Genomic DNA, 21,995 nt, shown 5'->3' with positions numbered 1-21,995 from the left:
CAGAAAGCTGTGTAAATTAAAACCAAAGTAAAGGGAGAGAACCCGGAGACAGATATAGTTGTCTCAGCTGCACCACACTTGTCAGGATGGGGGTGCCACTGCCGCCGGGTATCAATCAATGGCTCAGTCCTTACTAAAAAGAAAGGACCTTACTAAAGATCCTTACTAAAAAAGTGAGCCAAAGGTATTCCTGTGTTCTAGAGGTGGGCCTTTCTATAGGAGACATTGATATATAAAGTGCATCAGGGATAGGTTGAAAAAGGTGGCTGGAAGTAATATTGATTTAAGTGACGAGCTCACTATATACTAAGAATTTATGAAAGGGGTTAAAATAGATGAGATAATCAGAAGTATATATCTGGATTAGAACAATAAAAAAAAGGTTAGTACCTAGATGTTGGAAGTGTATAGATATTTGTGCCTCTGTGTTGCTGAATGAGGCTATCAGGAGCTCCAAGAACTCCCAAAACACCATTTGGTTCCTAAAGCAATACATACATAGTGAGGAGTCTTATTCGATTTGGACATTTGTGTATCTCAAAACAGGACCAAAGTCCTCACGCCAACCGAACCCTTCCAATAGTGCAAAGCATAAATCGTGTTGCATATGGATCTATCATGGCTCACCTGTGCGGTAACTCAGGTCAAGTGTACGTTACGGCATAGTCTGCAAGTAGGCCGGCTAGTGCCTTTAGTTTTTTTTGGTTTTAATTTACATGGCTTTCTGGTCACCAGGAACATACTAACTGGCATGTAACTGTTTATTATACAATAATGACGCATTTTTTGCACATGTAAACACAACGGTTGCATGATTTAATTTTTTTTTTTTTTATATTAATATGATGCAGGAACATATACAACTCCATATAATATACCCGAGGAAAGGTTTCACCTGAAACGTTTCAGATCTTGGAGATACTGTTAAAATTAATGTTCCATATATTCTGATGATCATTTGCCACAAGCCTTGACAATATTTTAATTGTGTGTATACATATTGATCATTGTCCTGTTGTATTTTTTTCTATGACCCTATTGAGTTATGTTATTTTTATACGATTAAAATAAAGTTTTATTTTATCAAACAATATACAAATTTTGATGTCTGGTTGCCTATATAGTCCCATCCATTTAGGGTTTTTTTTTTAGTCTACTGTGTTACTATTGGGACCATGGCCACCAACATCACAGATTCCGAATGATTAGGTTTTCCATATATAGCAGAGAGAGGATGTATACCCCCCTGAGACTGGCCAGGAGGGCGGATGTGGCGTGATGTGGAGCGTCATCACGCCGCATCCGCCCTCGTGGAACGCATATCCGGCCCGTGGAACGCACGGCGTCCCGGAAGTGCTCTTCTATTGCCGTTTACATGCTGTTTTTCCTTTCTTGTTTGTGAGTACCCCTTTTTTTGATTGAAATAAAGCAATTTTTAAAGCGGTACTACCCTATGTGAGCCGCCTTCCCCCACATATACCTTATACCCGTGGACCCCAACCCCAAAGGACCTTGGTACGCAGGACTCGGGGAGAATATTGGACCACCCTAGTAACCAGAGAAGGGGACCCCAGGAATATTTACCTAAGGCCTGATACCCCTGTAGGGGTGTTCAACTCTGGTGAGTGCGGTCCAAGGGGTGCGGGGAGCACTAAATTGTCACCGACATCCGAGCACCTCTAAAAATTCTCCAATAGAGCACCTGCACTCAAGTCACTTTTTGCTCTCTCTCTTCAAGAAGGGCATCCCATTGTGGGACTACCCTCCCTCTTTTTTGACTTTTCTAGTCATTACGGACTTACTATTACTTGGACTATGTGTGTCAGATTTTAGAGTGGTTTTATAAGATTTTTCATTTTGTGTCTATTTATGATACTATTTATTGTATAGTACCTTGTTTTACACTTCACAGTATTGTTTTTCATATTCTTTATATATTTTTCTAACACTTTTAGTGGATCCAACTCAATTGTTTTTCCTACCATTTTTTTATCGATTGTCCTATTTATCAGGTTGACACTATTTATATCAATTTTATCTTTATTCACAATTTTTACATTTGACTTTCCGTTTTTTCTTTTTTCTTTCTTCAATTGTTTTAGCACCATTCTATACCCCTCACAGGGTTGGATCACTTATTATAATCAAATTTACTATCACCAGTCACCTTTAATGCACCTGACACTTTATTAATATTTACAGTGGAGAGACACATTTTTTATATATATTTATGTAGTATCATTGTAAGACACACGGAATATTTAATTTAATATATTTTGGCAGCGCCATACACCTCTCCTGTTATTTATCATTCTACTATATTTCTAGGAATATAGTGTATAGGTGGGCTGCAGCCAGTATTTATCATATCAGAGGCTTAAAATTATCCTAAGCGCGGATTTCCCATTTTTCAGTTTTAAATTGCATGACAAGTCACTCCAATGTGAACGGGGGCTTAGACACATGGTTAGCACCTTAATTTCCCTTGATTGATAACCCTTTCTCAGCCAGTGTTTTTAGTACAGGGTCTGTACAGTATTACTGATTGCTGTATTAGTGTCACTAGCGATATCCATGTTGGTGATCCTCCCAGATAGTCTCTTAGCGTCAGATTGCCTACCACCCTATCGCAGTCTAAGTATAAGTTGCTGATCATTACTATTATGGTATAGCATCTATAGCTGTGTATATATTGCAGTATATATACCATATTTTGTAGATGCTGTAACTTTAACACAAACCAAATAATATACACTTATTTGGATTTTTCTTTTACCAATGACGTGTAGCAGAATACATTCTGGCCTATATTTATGACGAAATTCGATTTCTTTTATTTTTATATTTGATATGTTCTATAACAGAATGTAGAAATTTTTTTTTTTTTTTAATTTTTTGGTCTTTTATCGTTTTATATCACAAAAAATTAAAAACCCAGTGGTGATCAACTACCCCCCAAAAAAGCTCTTTGTGTGAAAAGAATTATAAAAATGTAATTTGGGTACAGGGTTGCATGACTGAGCAGTTGCCTGTTAAAATGGCACAGTGCTGAATAGGTGAATCGGTCATTGTGACGGGAGTCACTTTGGGCGGGGGGCTTGTGGAACCCAGATTACCTTAGAGAGGTCAGGAAACTCCTTTTCCAGCTCCCTCTGGCCCCTCCTATGTGTAAGTCATCCTGTGTCTATTAGGGGCACTGGGTGACCAAGAACACCAGTCGGATCTCCACTTACCAGACTCATTGTGCACCACATCGGACTTAGCATTTCGTGTTACCCTGACTATCCTGGGTTCTGTATGTGTGGTTTGGTTAAAAGAATGAAGTGGCTCTTTTCACTTAGGACAGTTATATTTGTGAACAATATCCCTCAAGAAATATATGAAGATAAATTGGTTTGACCTTTTCAGGCTGCTTGTAGGAGTTTATATAATAGACCATTGCTAGATGGTTTGAGGTGGGGTGGGTTTTTTATTGTTAAGTGCCTGTATCCCATTGTTCTTTTGTTTCTGTCTGCCTTGGGATCAACCTATTATGGGATGTATATGTGTTTGTGGATTAGCTGCTTGAGGAGAGGGGCGGTTTCTCCAGCAGCCCTTCCTAAAGACTGTCTGTGTGTCATTACTGAATATAGTTTACCCCGCCCTGTGTCATTAAGCAAAGAAGGGGGGGATTATCCCCTGAGTTTATATCTCTTTGTACTGGTGTTTGAATAAACAGTCTTATGCTTCTTACCAACCTACACTAATATCTTGGCAAGTGACTGGGTGGGCGAAGGAATCTTGGATCGTGCTGGTACCAGGCAAGGGAAGCTTATATGGCAGACATACTCTTCTTAAATATGGGGTCCGTCACATTCATGAAGGGGGTAAAACTTTCTGGAGGTCAAGTGGTTAAAGTGAGGTAATTTCTGATTGTCACCAGATTTAGTGTCCCCATTGGAAGATTTTCCATCTCTTGCTGTTCTGGGGACAACCAAAAATGTAGCTTTTTTTTTTTACTTGCAATAACAGTAAAGATGACAAATAGAGAGTGTGAATCTCCATAATGGGGACACAGGCATAAATAAAAAAAACCTAACAAGTTTTCTAATTCTCCACTGTATCCAACACATACAGAAGTTGCCTTTAGTTATGTTTGAAGGTTTACTTACACTTTAACCATCTCAATACTGAGCACTTTCACCCCCTTCTTCCCAGACCAATTTTCAGCTTTCAGTGCTCGCGCCCTTTGAATGACAATTTCATGCTACACTGTACCCAAATTAAATTATCATTTTGTTCACACAAAAAGAGCTTTCTTATGTTGGTATTTATTCATCACTGGGTTTTTTTATTTTTTGTGATATTAGCGAAAAAAGAGCAAACCTTTTTGGAAAAAAAAAACAAAAAAAAAAAAAACAAGATTTCTCTGTCGCTCATTGACAGACGCAGATTCCATATCTTGATATCCATAGGGTATACTGCCTCCTACAGGAGTAGAACACTAGGCAGAAAAAAAAGTTCTGGCTACACCTATGGGCAGCTATAGGATGTCAGTTTTTTTCTGCCTAGTCAGGAGTAGGACCTAAGTTCCTTGCTGGGATCTCTGGTCCTGGCAAGTTTTTTTAGATAAATCTTTTTTTTTTTTTAGCTAGCTTTTTTCTCCGAATTGTTCCTGTGAGATCTACAAGCAATTATGCCGGATCTGGACGATGGGCTGGATCCTGAGATCCAGTGGTCACCCCAGCCGGCCTACGAGCGCGTGCAGGTCCTAGCTCCGCACTGGGTCGGCCGCGACATAGTCCCACTGGACGGGGACTGGCCCGCGGGTTAAACGTCCTGCCGAGTCGCATACGACCGGTCGGCGACCGAGTTGCAGCATCCCTTTTGGCCGACACCCCCCCCTACTGGGCGGCGGGGGGTTTTGTCTGGAGTGGCACCCGCTCTTTTCCAGTATGGTGAGTAAACGTTTTCCCCCCTTTCCCTCATGGCTGACTCTGGTGTGGACGCGGGCCCCTCCCTGGGATGGTCGGACCCCCATTTCTCTGGGCTCCCCTCTTCCTCTGTGCACCCCCCTCCGGTGGTGTCCCTCTCCCCCCCCCCCATTCCTCCCCCCTCGGGGGGGGGGTGTTTGTGTGTGGTGGCTGGCAGTTCATGCAGGCCGCTAAGGGGGTGGGGGATGGGACGGTGCGGACGGCTGTTGTGCGGGGGGGCTTCCTCCCTGGCTCCCCAGGGCCTACCTGCCGATCGATCGCCTGTTGGTGTTGGTGGCTGACCCCCCTTCCCGCCGCGGCGCGCGGGGCCGCTATTTTCTTGTAGCCTCCTCGTGTATTCATGGCGGTGGCCATCTTGGTACACCCAGCTCGTTTTGCTTCAGAGCTGGGCTGCAGTGGGAGTTCCTGGAGGCGTGTGAGGGGGTGGAGCCCCTCCCTAGACCCGGGAACATCGCTCCACAGAACTTTCTTTCCATGCGGACAGCATCGGGTGGTGAGCCTTTTGGGGGTCTCTCTTCTCTCTCTGCGGGGGTCTCTTGGCATGCTGCCTGGCCACTGGGGGGCGCTGTAGCGCTGGGAGACGTTTTCGTTTTGTCATAATTTGCTGACGGGTTCCCCTGGTTTACCATGGACCCTGCTGCACATGTGTCCCCACCTGATCCCCTCGAGGTGGCCGCAGGGCCCTCCGGTCCCCAGCTCACCATTGATGCACTTTCGGTGGTCCTGGAGTCATTTGTGTCCCGGGTGGAGGGGGCCTGTCAGGGACGGGGGGCTAAAAAGCGACCCCCGCCTACCTCTGTCTCGTCTGATGCCTCAGATTCTGATTCTGAGCCAGTCGCTGCTGACGCGGGTCTCTCCTCTGGGGCTGCTGTCTCGCGCCCCGTGTCATCTGATAGCGAGGATGACCTTTCTGCCTCCGCTGTAGCGCAAGGCAAAGCGCTGGTGGACGCGCCGATTGTGTCTGTCCGGGAGACCCTAAAGCTGGAGGTTGCAGCTGCGGATGCGACTGATACGGAAGTTGCCTTTGGCAATCGCAAGCCCTCCAGGGTGGCAAAGGTTTTTCCCTTTCCCAAATGTTTTGACGATATCCTTAAGAAGGAGTGGGTCCGTAAAATCCTTTTCTCTTAAGCTCATTGACAGATGCAGTACCCGCCCCTCTATTTTGAGTTGGGTTGGTTTGATTCTCTGACACTGCTTTGTTACATAACTGACATCCTATAGCAGGGAGAGAGAGGGTATACCCCCTGGGACTGCCCATGGGTGTAGCCAGAACTTTTTTTTTGCCTAGTGTCCTACTCCTGTAGGGGGCAGTATACCCTATGGATATCAAGATATGGAATCTGCGTCTGTCAATGAGCTTAAGAGAAAAGGATTTTACGGTAAGTCAAAAATCCAGTTTTTCTACTTTCGGTTTCAAAAAGAAATCCAAAAAAATCAAATTTCGTCAAATTTAGGCCCGAACGTATTCTGCAACATGTCTTTGGTAAAAAAAAATCCTAATAAGTGTATGATAATAGGTTTGTGTGAAAGTTATAGAGTCTACAAGCTAGGCTACGTAGGGAGATGGTAAGGAGGTAAGTGGCACTGCCTGATATAGGTGTTAATGGACAAGGAAATATGTATCTATGTGTCCAGATGTGTATTCAAATATCCTTAAGTACAAAAAATCAAGTAAATCCTTCTATGTAATGTGTTGGTTAATATACACAAGAAATTGACATAAATTTATAAACAATATGCTGAATAAATACCCAAATGGTGACTAATAGTGATAAAGGAAAGAGATCCTTTTATAAAAAATAAGAAATAAAGTGCATATAAATAAGGTGACTAAGAGACGGTTCACACTAATCCGACTCAGTCGCCCTGACTTTGGGCGACTTTGAAGTCGTCCGTGCAGCGCGACTTCATCGCGGCTTGCAAACGACTTCTCATCATAGACTTGAGTCAGTCTGACTAGAATGGTTCCATTGCACAACATTCGGAGCTACTTGTCAGGCAACCAAGTCGTCTGACAAGTCGGAGTAGTGTGAACCGGCTCTTAGTGTCTCAGTGGTATAAATAATTCAATGTATCAAAGATCATTGGTAAACTGAAAAGCTGCAAATATCAAGGTGCAAAAATAAAGTGCTACCGTGACTATATGTGCATATACTCTATACAGAGCAAACCCCTAAGAGAAGGGACGGGTGCAAATAAATACTACTCAGTATCCAAACTAATACAGCAATGTTTTTTTTACAAAAGGTGGTAATCAATGGTGCAATGAGATGTGATCCCGAATCGCATACGTAGTAAAAAAGGTGCCAAAAAAAAGTTGAAAATTTCAGAAAGATAAGAATGTAAACCCTTACATATACCCCCTGTAAGTGAATAGCCTCAGATGATACACAGAGATGAAACAAATCTCCCTAGATAAGTTTTACTTGTGTATGTGCTGTCTTCAGCTTTCTAAACTGTTAAGAAAGTGCACTTCCTGTTTGAATTTACTCTTCCTGAGTTACCTATGGGTGTGGATCCTTGCCATACACTGTGAGACAGCTTATTGGAGGAAAGGCACATACCCCTTCTCCACATAGGCAGAAACATGAAGAGCTGTGGTGTGAATAGACCATCTCTCTGCTAATCTATTTATAGCACCGACCCCAACACAAAATTAAGCCTGGCTTTATCTCAGTTGACGGAGAACTGATAACAGAAGAACAGAGCAAGAGAAAGCCACAGGACTTGGGGCTTTGGAGAGAGAGATAAGAAAACACCACACATAGATGTGCCCAGGTCAAATTTCATGAACGGGGTTCACATCCACTTTAATGTATATCTCCAGGCAAAATATTTTTTTAGCTTTGGGTAGAGTGGGGTAGAGTTAACCCTTTTTGTTAAGTTTTTATTCCTGTCTGAATCCTCATAAGGGATATTTCAATTTGTACTGAAAATATTTGTCATTGAAACAAAGTGAGGAGAAATCCAAATATTTTAGCGTTTCCTCCAGAACAAGAGCTGAGAGGAAAACTTCTAACAGGGACACTTGTTCATGGGACAACCATCTTAAGAGGTGAATTGCCATCACTTTGGGATATTCCACTTAACGTCTTGTTGTATTTCTTGGGATGACAGGAAGTGAAGGGAAATATCCCCAATGGTACATAGATTAGACTTTTCAGACTTTATTGGCTGCATGCTTGTTTCAGGTCATTGTGCCCCCACTTTTTTACCAATTGCCAACCAGCAACGTATCTGCCGTGGTTATACCAGTCACTTGCTTTCCGATATCATGGAGGAGTAATGGAAACTATTACCCATAAGTATAAATCTAGTTCTTTAGACACTTTAATAAATGAGTACTTCTTTTGCTTAGGCTTGGTTCACATATATGCAGTGCGGCACATCGCATGTGATTCGAACAGGAATCGCACCACATTCCTGTGCACATCACATGCAATGTCCGTGCGGTGCGATTTGAGCCATTCATTTGTATGGCGCAAATTGCACCGCATCAGCGCAAAAAGTGCAAGTCCCCTTTTTTTTTTTTTTTCCCCCCGTGCTGGAATTGGATGGCATGGGTGTTCACGCATATGCAATCCAATTCTGTTGCATTGCATTTTTGTGCACCATTTCGGGGTGTTTTTACCTTAACATTGACACCCGCTGCGGTTTGCATGCAGCGTGATTTTATTGCAGTGCGGGAAATGCACAGAATTCGCTGCGTTTTCCACAATGCATATATGTGAACTGAGCCTTACTGTTGCTTACAGGATGCGCTGGGATGTCATATCTCTTTAAGCTTTTGTGATTGTTTTATTTATTGCTGTTTTATTGCTTTAATTGCAGGACCTTGCTTGTCAATGCAGGAGCTGTGTTGAACTTCAAACTGTAAGTTTTCTTTTTCTTTTCTTTCAATCCAAATGTTCACCTAGTTTAGATATCTCCCAACAGATTTGTTGGATTTACTAAAACTAACATTTTATTTTTCACCATCATTGACTGGAGCGGTGCTAGAACCACATCGTCCCATAAACATGTGATTGTAATGAATGCAAACAAAAAATGTTTAGGCAGTTGCATGGTAGTGTGTTGGTGCAACATCTGTAGATAATTTATAATGTTTCTTGACTTTTTGCCTTCTTGAGTTCTTCATTAATTTGAATTGACTATCTTTACATTCTCTGATTAAGTAAAAGGGCACACTGAAGCACATAGACAGTAGGGCTAGGTTTGCACTTTGTGCTGCGAAGGCAGCAGGTGGAGATGTACACAATGCTCTGCATTGCAGTACAGCAAAAATTGTTCTCCCTGTCGCATTTAATGGGCAGTACCTATTTAACTTAATAGGGCTGCGCCACAACCGCCCTGCAACTGCGTGCAATGTGGGGCAGTGTGAGTTTTTAGGGGTTAAAATAGGTGGTAAGGAGGTGACATAACGCCTCTTCACCATCCCTCCAATGCCCTCTGAAAAGTGATTGTAAGGTAAACCGGATTTCCAGATTCAGAAAACCAGTGCGAGCTCATGCACGTGTGCATTGTGTCCCTCATACCTCTAGGCAAAAGTACTTTACCAGACGTTCTGTGAAGGTTCGCCATGTGACTTCCACTGACTCTGTTTCCTTAACCGGTTGCCGACCGCCGCACGACTATATACTGCGGCGGTCAGCCCCGGCCAGGCAGAGTGACGTATCGGTACGTCACTCGCCTGTCACTGACTTGTGAGCCTATCGCGGGCGGGCGCGCGCCCGCCGCGGCTCGTTCACAGACAAGTCAGTGCGTGTGACCGGCGGACTCGATGTCCGCCAGTCACACTGCGATCGCTCCTGTGAAGGGAGAAAGACAGAGCAGCTTGTGTAAACAAGCTGCCTGTCAGTTCTCCCTGTGTAAAAGTGAAGATCTGTCCGTTCTACTATGTAGAACGGTTGATCTTTGCTTTTACACCAATAGGAATGTCCCTACACAGTTAGAATCACGCCCCTAGGACACACTTAACCCCTCCCTGTCCAATAAAGTTAACCCCTTCCCTGCCAGTGTCATTTTTGCAGTAACAGTGCATATGTATAGCACTGATTACTGCAGTAATGTCACTGGTACCCCCAAAAGTGTCAAAAATGTCAGTCAAGGGTCCGATCTGTCCGCCGCAATGTCGCAGTACCGCAAAAAAAATCGCAGATCGCCGCCATTACGCGTTAAAAAAAAAAACACCAAAAATGACAAAAATCTTTCCCTTTTGTTAGTAAACGCGATAACTTTTGCGCAAACCAATCAAAATACGCTTTTTGCGATTTTTTTTTTTTTTTTTTTACCAAACATAGGTAGCATAAAACAAATTGGCCGAAAAATGTTAAAAAATTTTGATTTTTACTTTTTTTTTGGGGAATTTCATATAAAAAAATGTGAAAAATATTTTTGCAAAATTTACGCTCTTTTTTTGTTTATAGCGCGTGATCAAAAAATCGCACAGGTGATCAAATACCACCAAAAGAAAGCTCTGTTTGTGGGAAAAAAAGGACGTCAAATTTGTTTAGGTACAGCGTCGCACGACCGCGCAATTGTCCGTTAAAGTCACGCAGTAAAAAAATCGCAAAAAAACCCCTGGTCCTTTAGCAGCCAAATCCTCCGGGGCTTAAGTGGTTAATGGAATTACAACCAGAGACCTCAGCTTCTCAGCATGTCCTGTCTCTACATATCATGGCTTCTTAGATGTCATTGATGAGAAGAAGGCTGAGATATTACCACCTCATCGGTCATACGATTGCCCAACTTGGGGCCTTGCGTCAATATTTCGAGAACTTGGAAAGGGGGTTCATTAGTCCATCCACATCCCCAGGGCTAGCATATTAGTAGAAAAAAAGGATCACTCCCTGAGGCCCTGTGTTGGCTATAGAAAACTAAACATAATAACATAAACAGGTACCCTGCCCCTTGTTTCCAAATTTTTCAAGAGGTTCAGAACAGCAAAAGTTTTTACAGACCTTGACTTGCGAGGAGCATATAGTAACCTGGTAAGGATCCGGAAAGGGGACGAATCTCACTTTGGGCACTTTGAATATTTAGTGATGCCTTTCGGACTGTGCAATGCTATGGCAGCTTTTCAGCATTTTGTCAAGAATATCTTTTAAGACTTTCCTAATCTCTTTGTGATCGACTACTTTGATGACTTTCATTAATTTTCTCTCTATCCATGAAGGAATACCAGGTGCACGTTCAGTTCTTAACCATCTCTGGAACACCAGCTGTACACTAAAACTGAAAAATGTTAGTTTGAGAGAAACAATCCAATTTCTGGGACTGATTATCTCGATCTCTGGTATCTCAATGGTTCCCCAGGTTAGTGTCATTCTTGAGTGGCCTATTCCAGCGGATAGAAAGGGTGTCCAAAGCTAAATTGGCTTTCCCAAATTTTACTGCATATTTATCAAAAATCTTTGTGCCCCATTACCCATCTCAATAAACAAAATACCCAGTTTCAGTGAACACCAGCAGCACAACTCACTTTTGACAAATTAAAGGCTCTGTTCACATCTGCACTGATTCTGCTACATTCTGATCCCACAATACCTATCGTTCTTGAAGTGGGCACTTCGGAAAGCGCAGTTAGTGTTATTGTATCACAACACCAAAGTGCCAAGTCACTGCTACACTCTGCCTTTTTCTCAAGGAAATTTGGTTCTTTGGAAAATTAATATATGACTTTCATGCATAGCTTGCCTTCAAGTCTACCTTGGAGGAATGGTGTTGCCTGTTTGAGGGTGCAAGTCATCCAGTTCTAATTTTCACAGATCACTAAAATGTGGAGTACCTCCATACTGCCAAGTGGTTGAAACCCCGCCAGGCCAGATAGGCTTTGTTCTCACAGTTTTCATTTCAAATAACCTATAGACCAGGCATAAAGTTTCCTGCTGCTTCAAGGAGGCTTCGTTTTACAACTCAAGCTTCAAGGGAAGAAGGTCCACCACAGGACAAGAACAGGATGGATTGTTTTCCCCATGAGCAAAGTGTTTTTTGTGCACTCACTTTTGTCAGATAATCTTGAATCTGTGATAACCACCCCTTGGCTGGGCTTTTTGGAATACACAAGACCTTGGAATTTTTACAGCAACAGCGCTCCTTTTGGTGGCCAAACCTGAGAGCTGATTGTTAGGACTATGTAAGGGCCTGTGAATAATGTATATAAAACAAGAATGACAAGATTGGTTTGGAGCTTAACATACACTGTAATGCTGCGCTAAAAGTGCTTAATATGATAAATTGTGTCAAAACTTCTTCGTTCAAAAATATACATATAGTTGGTGCTAATTATACATGATTGCAAGTGTCAAATGTCATAATAGGCCAAACCATATATCCCAAACCTGTCCAATATAATCAAACGAAACCAAGAGTGAGTGCAATCTAACAAAAATATAGTGCAATCCAAATATATCATAAATGTCCATGCAAACATAAAAATATATGCAAATTTTTCTAAGCGATGATCCACAAACGGTGCTTGTCCACGACTCCTTTCCCGTGTACAAAAAATTGTGTGTCACCTTGGAGTGCTCCCCCCACCAGGAATAATCTCACCTGGGGTTTGCGTGACCACCATAGTCAGGTAGGGTCAGAAATAGGCTTTTAGCCTAACCAGGGCTACATCCAGCTTCTCCTCCGTTATCTCCTCATAAAGGGATCATGGCATCCAGAGATCATGTTATCCAGAGATCATGTTTATAAAGATAAAAAGACCAATAGTGCTTATATCCTTCTAAAACTGATTTATTGAAAAAACATATACTCAGGGTACTCCCTTTTTATCTAGTGCTTCCAGCGCACCAGACTAATACAGGTATATATACTCTGTTTCTGGGAAGATTCCATTGCTCTCATAAAAAAAGCAAGCCTTACAGACACTCCGACATCCAGCTCCACGCTGGTTCCTGGCATCGTCACTGTCCTGGCCCCTCCACTATGCGTGTTGACACAGGGTCACAGGTCTTCCCCAGGGTGAAATTCTGTTGGGCAATAAGGCTTGGGGCTTACCAAGGCATTTTGCCCATTCCTTGCAAGCCTTGAGAAATGATTAACTTGGACTTTGTCATTGAACTCCCACCATCTGAAAATTTCACTTGTGGGAACTGAAAAACTATGTTTACACCCCAAGACTGGTGAAAGGTGTTTTTTTTTTTTTTCTCAAACTTACCTTAGACGATATCCCATATGGGCATCTGGAGGTTGGCTGTTATCCAGGGCAATGCTAGGTAAATGATTTTCCCAGGTTCAGAGAACCATTGCAGACTTATGCTCATGCGCATTGTGCCACTCATACTTGGCAAAAAGGGAATACCATGCATACTATAATGGTTCGCTGCACATGTGCACATAGCAATTGGCATGCACACTTGGCGCCCAGCAGCCTATTTAAATTGATGTGTCACTGAGAGAGAAGTTGCTCAATTGTCTTCAGCTTGTTCCTGTATTGCCTGAGACCTGATCCGTTGCCTACCCATGTATGACCCGGCTTTCCCCTGGACTTCGCTTCTGCATTCTGCCTCAACTCTGCTCATCTGGTTTCTTTCAACTTCAGACTAATTACAAGACTTGTCTCTGCCTTCTTATTCTATACTACTTTGCCTGGCTATTACCAACCTTGGCCTGCTTTCTGGACTTGGCTCTATGCTGATTTGGTCCCATGCTTGCCCGACTGTTACTGACTTTCCTTCTCTCTGGTTTCCTTTACTACCTTTCTGCTCTGGTGCCAGTTTGTTCCTGTGTCCTGAGGACTGTGGCTTCTAGTTATCCCCACCTACAGTGCCCATATTGTCAGCCAACTACCATGGCACTCTTGGCATTCCGTGTCTTTACACTCTCTGTCCTCACCTTCAGGAGTCTTGGGCAGGAGGTGCAAGCCCCAACGTTGTAGGCTCCACAATGTACATTATAGCGATCCATCACAAAGCATGTCTAAACAAGCACTAAAATTGGACCTGAACTCAAAAAGTGAAGATTTATATTATATTATAATATATATATATATAATATATAATATAATCCTTTTTTTTTTTTGTCTTCAATTTCTCTGACAAAGCAAAAGTGTACTTCTAGGTTTGTTAATGTGGTTAGGTCACCATATCGGTCTCCTCAGAGCTGTATATCGGCTGTTTAAAATTTAGGGCACTGCCTGCTAATTTTAGGAGATTTGGAGGAAGATTTAATGAGGTTTTTACGGTTAGCCTTTCTGGAACCTCTGAAATGAGGAAGCAAAGCCTTGCCTCTACCAAGATGGCAGCCTGAGCAAAGAGATACAGTGCAGAACAAGACCCGGTAAGTCCCTAATGAGGAAAAATCAGCTGCAGGGAGACCACAGGCAATACTGGGGACTAGGCCATCACTTTCTGCCTGCTATCATAGTTTTATCAGAGTGCTGCTGCAGCTGTGATTTGTTTATATATTGTATAGCAGGCTTTGGGTTCTGTAATAGAATTGAAAACTTTAATTTGCTGCCTGTTGTGCGGATCAAGTAGTTCTTGTGCTTTCTGAGTCACTGACTATGGCCCCATTCACACATTCGCTGTGGGAGACCAGGGGGACTCTGCGTTCAGGCAGGAAGCCCCATTAAAAGCAATGGGAGGCTGACTTAGTCCCGGATCTATTTGCAGCCAATCACATGCAAGTATTTATTTATTATTATTATAATACAGGATTTATATAGTACCAACAGTTTGCACAGCGCTTTACAAAATATAGACAGAGGAATCCGACGGCCCTGCTCATTAGAGCTTACAATCTCAAAGGGAGGGTATGTAATCACTCATGCAGTGATTACCTGCAAACGATCTGCCCTGGATGCACACAGTCTGCATCCAGGGCTAATCATTGGCAGGTTATCTCTTGGAATCTTTTTATTTTCAAATTTCTAGATGGTCCCCGACAGTCTCTATGACTCTCGGAGGCCCGGGTGCGACGCCTGGCAGTTGTAAATACTGCCATGATCTCGGCTGCATAGCCGAGATCGTGTTTTTTGTTTTGGTTTTTTTTTTTTTGTTTTTTTAATCTCAGGCTTTTCAGCCTGTAGGAGAGATCTGAGGTCTTATTGAACCCAGATCTCTCCATAAAGAGGACCTGTCATGCACTATTCCTATTACATGAGATGTTTACATTCCTTGTAATAGAAATAAAAGTGATGAAAAAAAATAAAATTAAGGGAAAGTGTAAAACAAAAAAAATTAAAACAAAATAAACAATAAAACGATGTAAAGTGTATATGTACGTCGCGCCCACTAATGTAAACTAAGTTCAATCCACACATGTAAGGTATCACTGCCAACGTTGGAGCGAGAGCAACATTCTAGCCCAAGACCTCCTCTGTAACTGTAATTAGGTAAACTGTAAAAAATTTTTAAAGCGTTCCCTTTGGAGATTTTCAAGTACCGAAGTTTGACGCCGTTCCACAAGTGTGCGCAATTTTAAAGAGTGACATGTTGGGTATCTCAGCCTAACATCATCTTTCACATTACAGTATAGAAAAATATTGGGCTAACTTTAGTGTTTTGTTCTTTTTTAATTAATGAAACAGTTTTTTTCCCCAAAAAAAGCGTTTGAAAAATTGGTGCACAAATACTGTGTGACATAAAAAGTTGCTATGACCGCCAATTTATTCCCTAGGGTCTCTGCTAAAAAAACGTATGTAATGTTTGGGGGTTCTGAGTAGTTTTCTAGCAAAAGAAATTATAATTGTTACATATAGGAGCATAGTGCCAGAAATGGCCCGGTATGGAAGTGATTAAAAACACGTGTGCCAGAAAACGTCGCAGGAAGTGACGAAATGCGTCAGATCTGAAATGCATGGCGTGACATCAGCACGCTGGCTAGGAGCGCAAGCCGGAACACTCTGCTCGCCACTCTGCAGCATAGCTGAGTCTTTTTGTCACAGTTACTGTATACTCTGCTTTTAACCCAATTTTACCCACGGATGGGACATAAAATTCATTGAAACTCATTACACTATTGGAGCATTTCTTTTTTCTATACCCTGGCCCCATACTGGATGTAAGAAAAAGGTGAGGAGGAACCCACCCCTACCCTATCTCAGGAGCAGGCATGAGGAACCCACCCCTACCCCCATCACATGAGCAGACACGAGGGAACCTACCTTGGCTCTGAGGGCCTACAAGCGTTATTGGTCTTAGTGCTAATAAGGCACATAAGACCCATTACATCTGGTAAGTCACCCTTATAATATTACTGTGGAAAAGGAATCTATGCCACATATTAGTCAAAAGCCGCATCGGATAAAATTTAACATTGAGCACCTGCACTTTGATTAAAGACTGGAAGATTTACCGTATTTATCGGCGTATGACACACACTTTTCCTCCTAAAAATTGAGGAAAAAGTAACAGTGCGTGTTATACGCCGATATAAAAAAAAAAAAAGTCCTCGCCAGCGCAGTGCCCATAATTGCCGCCTCGTCAGCGCAGTGCCCATAATTGCCGCCTCGTCAGCGCAGTGCCCATAATTGCCGCCTCGTCAGCGCAGTGCCCATAATTGCAGCCTCGCCAGCGCAGTGCCCATAATTAAAGCCTCGCCAGCGCCATTGACACTATCCAAATCACTTTTAAAAAAGTCCAAGAAGCAGCGCCGAGAGGTAGAAGGGGGTGGGCGGCACCGAGGAGAAGGAAGGACGCACTGTCATCGGAAGTCCCGCCTCCTATGCTGACGTCTATCATAGGCACTGGGACTTCAGATGACAGTGCGTCCTTCCTTTTCCTCGGCGCCGCCGGCCCCCTTCTACCTCTCGACGCTGCTTCTTGGACTTTTTTAAAAGTGATTCGGATAGTGTCAATGGCGCTGGCGAGGCTTTAATTATGGGCACTGCGCTGGCAAGGCTGCAATTATGGGCACTGTGCTGGCGAGGCTGCATGTATGGGCACTGCGCTGGCGAGGCTGCATGTATGGGCACTGCGCTGGCGAGGCTGCATGGATGGGCACTGCGCTGGTGGGGCTGCATTCGTGGGCACTGCGCTGATGAGGCTGCATTCGTGGGCACTGGTGAGACTGCATTTGATTCAAAGCTGTTCATTTCAAATTTCAGCTTTTTTTCCTGAAATTTCTCTCCTAAAATTTAAAGGAAAACTTTTGGACTTTGCTAACTACAGTCACCTTACTATTTATTCATTATGGACTTTTAATAAACTGCACTCTATTGATTTTTGAATGATTTATTTATTTACTATTTATATTTGAAATATTATATCATCTATTTGCACTTTTCTTCGGTTCATATTGGAGCACTCACCAGTTGCTGCACTTTTTAAGGAATTTCTTGTTGGAATATTAATTATTTATGTATTAACTCACTCAGCAGTGCCACTGTAGTATGCCTTACTCAGGAGGAGTAGCAGAATGTATTTTGGGGTGTCATATTTGCTGTGTGTTAGCCATATGTTATAAATGGACAACTTTTTTGTAAAAATAAATAAATGCAGTTTCATTTTCTTTCCACTATTTCCAAAAAGTTTTGGAAAAAAATGACCTGTTCAAAAGACTCATTATGCCTCATAGAAGTGTAAGGTTTTGCACTTGGGGACTAAAAACATAAAAACACAATACACGTTAGGAGGGGAGCCCTTGGGGGAATCAAAAATGGAGAAGGATCTGGGAGTCTTGGTTGATGATAGATTAGGAAACAGCATGCAATGTCAAGCGGCAGCTTCCAAAGCCAACAGAATATTAGCATGCATAAAGAAAGGGATGCATTCCAGAGATAAGACTATAATCCTTCCACTTTATAAAACTCTGGTCCGACCGCATCTGGAGTATTCCGTCCAGTTCTGGTCGCCAGTCCTCAGGAGGGATGTGTTGGAGCTGGAGAGAGTCCAGAGAAGGGCAACTAAACTAATTAGGGGATTGGAGGACCTTGACTATGAAGAGCGTCTACAATCGCTCCATTTATTCTCCCTGGAGAAGAGACGTCTGAGGGGGGACATGATAGCAATTTATAAATATCTTAATGGGGATCCCAGCTTAGAAAAAAAGCTGTTCATTCGAAGGGATTGCATGAGGACTCGAGGGCATACAATGCGATTAGAGGAGAAGCGTTTTAACCTCAGGCAACGCGGGGGGTTCTTTACTGTTAGGGCTACAAGATTGTGGAATTCTCTACCACAAGAGGTGGTTTCTGCGGGTAGTATGGTGGCTTTCAAAAGACTCTTAGACTTACATCTCAAGGATCAGAACATTCAGGGGTATGGGAGATGATTACAGCCACACATACCTACACAGGTTGAACTAGATGGACTATTGTCTTTATTCAACCTCACCTACTATGTAACTATGTAACTATGTAATATGCGTTGGTGTGTTTGCTTTCCAAAATGGGGTTATTTTGTGGGCGTTTCAATTGTCCTGCTGCTCCAAGGCCTTCAAAAGTGTAAGGCTGGCCATACATTATACAATTTTCTTCTATAGTTTTCCTTTAGATTTACCAAAAGCAAATAACATGAGGTCAAACCTAAACACTTTAAATTCATATGCAATCAGGGAGGCCCCTTCACTACATAGTTGAAGGTAAACCTAAAAGAAATTGAATAAGAAAATCGTATTATGTATGGCCAGCCTAATAGGTAGTCAAGAAATTAGATGTGCAATTTATGCTCGTAGAACGCCTGAAGGTGCTACTTGCATTTTGGGCCTCTCTATGTGGCTAGGCTGTGAAAAAGTCTCACACATGGTATCGCCATAACCAGGAGGAGTAGCAGAATGCGTTTTGGCGTGTAGTGTAGTTGCAAGTATGCATATGCCATGTGAGAAATAACCTGTTAATATGACAATTTTGTGGAGGAAAAAAAAAAAATCTTCATTTCTTTATCGTTCATCGACAGACGCAGCTCCATATCTTCATTACCATTGGGTTATGCTCCTCCAATCAGGAATAGGCACTAGGCAGGAAAAAAAACTTTACCATGCCCGTGGGGCTGTCCCTGCAGGCAAAACCCCACACACTCTGCTTCAGATTGTAGTTTGTTTCTGCCTAATTTTAGGAATAGGACCTAGCTCCCTGCTGGGACTTCGGTCTTAGCTGTAAATAGGGAATTTTTATTATTTTGTGATTTTTTTTTTTTATTTTCACTAGTTAGTTCCTGGAGAACTACAAGCAACAGCCAGCTGTGGTTTCGGACGAGATAATCAAAATCCTTAAGGTCTTCCAGCCTGGCCAGCGAGCATGAGCAGGTTATAGTCCAGAACTATATAACGGTGCCCCGACAGATGGGAATGAGCCTGCGAGTGAACCATCTCGCTGGGACGCGATCGACCTGGAACACCGTGAGTCGCGGTGTACGCCCTGGCTGACAGCACCCCCATCCCAGGTGGGAGGTGATCTGTTTTGGAATGGCGCCCACCTAGTATCTTGGTATGGTGAGTAATGGTCCCCCCAAAACCTCTTGCGGTCTCGAGGGCAGACGTGGGCCCTATCCCTGGAATGGTCGGACCCTCTGGGCTCCCTTGTTTCCCCTGGCCTCTCGGGAGGACTAGGCCCAAACCCCTCAGTTTTTTTTTCCCCTACCCTGTGCAGGTTCCTTCCTATGGACCCTCCGATGCCTGATGTTCTGGGGGCCCTGGGGGCTACCATTTTGCTGTGGATACGTGTTTTTTTTCCCCTTTGTGTTAGGTGGGCAGCCATTTTGTGTTAGTTCCCCATAGGACTGCATGGGGCGGCTATTTTCCTGTGGTCCATGATCGCTGGACAGGCGAGCGGCATGGCACTTAAAGTCTAGCAAAGACACAGGCTGTTCCTTCTATTTCCTGTGTAGATTAGTTTCACTTTCGTTTTCACAGAGTATCCTGGCAGTCCCGTCAGCGGTTCAGTAACGTTTTTCTGGGGTTCCCTATGGGTTTTCCTTTTACACTCTATTAGATTGTACTAGCCTGGGTTTAAGTAGCCCGCTCAGATAGCAGTGAGATCGCGATTTGGGGACTCTTAAAGGGACAGTGCACTTTTTTTCTTACCAGTGTAAAATGGAGTCCCAGGATAAAATTTCTCCTACAGACCACTTAGGTGCTGCTGCGGACCCTTCTGGGTCATAGTCACAGCCCGATCTCACAGCTTTTTATCAAAGCTTGATGTCAAAAGTAGATTTTGTAATTACAAGTGTTGCCAGCCACAAACGCCCTCTGCCTTCGCCTCTATCGGCAGTGTCTTCAGACTCTGAGGCAGATATGGCTGCCGCAGATGCATCCCACCCTACAGAGTTGGTGTCTTTGCATTCTGACGGTGAAGAGGACCTGTCCTCCTCAGTCCCAGCGGGGGAACGTGCCTTGGTGGAAGCTCTTATAGTTTCAGTGCGGGAAACTCTAAAATTGGCTGATGAATCTACAGCGTCGGGTACGCAGGTGTTTTTTGGCTCCCGCAAATTCCAGAAATCAGGCAAGGTGTTCCCTTGTCCTGATATGTTTCATGCCATTGTGGATGAACAATGGCGGTGCATCAAACACATGCTGGTGGTGCCTAAGCGTTTTAAACACCGTTACCCTTTTGCAGATGAGGAATCCACTAGGTGGACTGTACCACCGAAGGTGGATCACCCAGTTTCCAGGCTAAATAAGTCAACTGTGGTTCCGGTGGAGGATTCACCAACTTTTGCGGACCCTGTGGATAGACGGGTGGAGTCCCTATCCCGACATTTACACGTGATAGCGGGTTCCATATTGAAAACTACTTTTGTGAACATTCTGGTGTCAGACTGTTACTGAATGGGTAAAGCTATTAAAAGCAAACTTGGAAGCTGAACGGCTCCCCCTGCGGGGCTTGAACTAACTGACCTGCTGGCTCAAGCCCTGGTGTTCATGTGTGATACCTCCCTGGATGCGGCTCCGCTAGTGGCCAGGGTGTCGGCAGTGGGGATTGCTATTAGACGCATGGTGCGGCTAAAAAGCTGGTCTGCGGACCAGGCTTCCAACAATGCCTTGGCTGATCTCCCCTTTACAGGGGAAAGATTGTTTGGATCCTCTCTGGATGAGTTGATCAAAGGTCTCACTGGGCGAAAGAGTATGCTTCTTCCTCAATCCTCTAAGGGTAAGGAGCCGCATTCTAAGCGGGGGCCTTCTCTGCTTATAAGCGGCTTTTTTGTGCCTCCGGGACGCAAGTAAAAGGAAAACGGTTCAGGTCTTCTGGGGATTCCAAGAAGCCATGGTCAGGAAAATCAAAGGCGGGTCTGTCCGGATCTGCAGACAAATCTTCATCTGCATGAAGGGGCGCTCTCGCCCGTTTCTGGGGTGAGAGAACATCTTCGCTTCTTTCCGAAACCATGGACCTCCTTGATTCAGGACAAACTGGTTCACGAACTGATCTGCTCAGGGTACAAGATCGAATTCTGGTCTCGGCCGTCGAACAGATTTTTCCTGTCCAATCTTCACCTATCTCCAGACCGGTTAAGAGACTTGCGAGGGGCGATACACGATTTGCTGTTGCAAAGAGCGATTGTGCCAGTTCCCTCTCAGAAACTCTTTAGAGGGTTTTATTCAAACCTGTTCACCGTGCCCAGAAAGGAGGGCAAGGTGCGTCCCATCCTGGACCTCAAGGCCCTGAACCACTTTGTGTGGGTACAGAAATTTCGGATGGAATCCATCCGCACGGTAGTGGCTTCACTACACCAGGGAGATTTTTTGGCCTCAATAGATATCAAGGACACACATCCAGTCACTTTCCAATGCTTGCCGCCTCAACCTCCGCAACATCTCCAAGATATGTCCCTTCCTAACCAATGATACCACAAAGCTTCTGATCCACTCACTCCCTGGCTGCCACTCAACCAACTAATTAAATTCAAGTTACTAACAATAACTTACAAAGCCATCCATAACTTGGCGCCCAGCTACATCACTAATCTGGTTTCAAAATACCAACCAACTCGTTCTCTTTCTTCCTCCCAGGACCTCCTGCTCTCTAGCTCCCTTGTAACCACTTCCCATGCTCACCTCTAGGACTTCTCCCGAGCTTCTCCCATCCTCTGGAATGCTCTACCCTGTCTGTCCGACTATCTCCTACTTTGTCTACTT

At 43.7% G+C, this 21,995-nt stretch overlaps 1 protein-coding gene across 2 annotated transcripts in view; it reads left to right on the top strand.

Annotated features, from left to right (window-relative positions):
* Positions 1-21,995, top strand: part of SMIM7 (small integral membrane protein 7) — a gene marked incomplete at its 3' end in the record, with an annotated part of 45,950 nt that overhangs the window by 14,595 nt on the left and 9,360 nt on the right. For both annotated transcript variants that reach the window (XM_082243499.1, XM_082243500.1), the window contains exon 2: positions 8,805-8,846. In XM_082243499.1, coding sequence (XP_082099625.1) covers positions 8,805-8,846 — 42 coding nt within the window. The remainder of the gene's footprint in view (positions 1-8,804; positions 8,847-21,995) is intronic.

This window comes from Pelophylax lessonae, assembly GCF_965119305.1.
Source record: "Pelophylax lessonae genome assembly, chromosome: 1".
Classification (NCBI taxonomy): Eukaryota; Metazoa; Chordata; class Amphibia; order Anura; family Ranidae; genus Pelophylax; species Pelophylax lessonae.
Note: the sequence above shows the minus strand (reverse complement) of the source record. Positions and strands in the feature narration are given on the sequence as shown.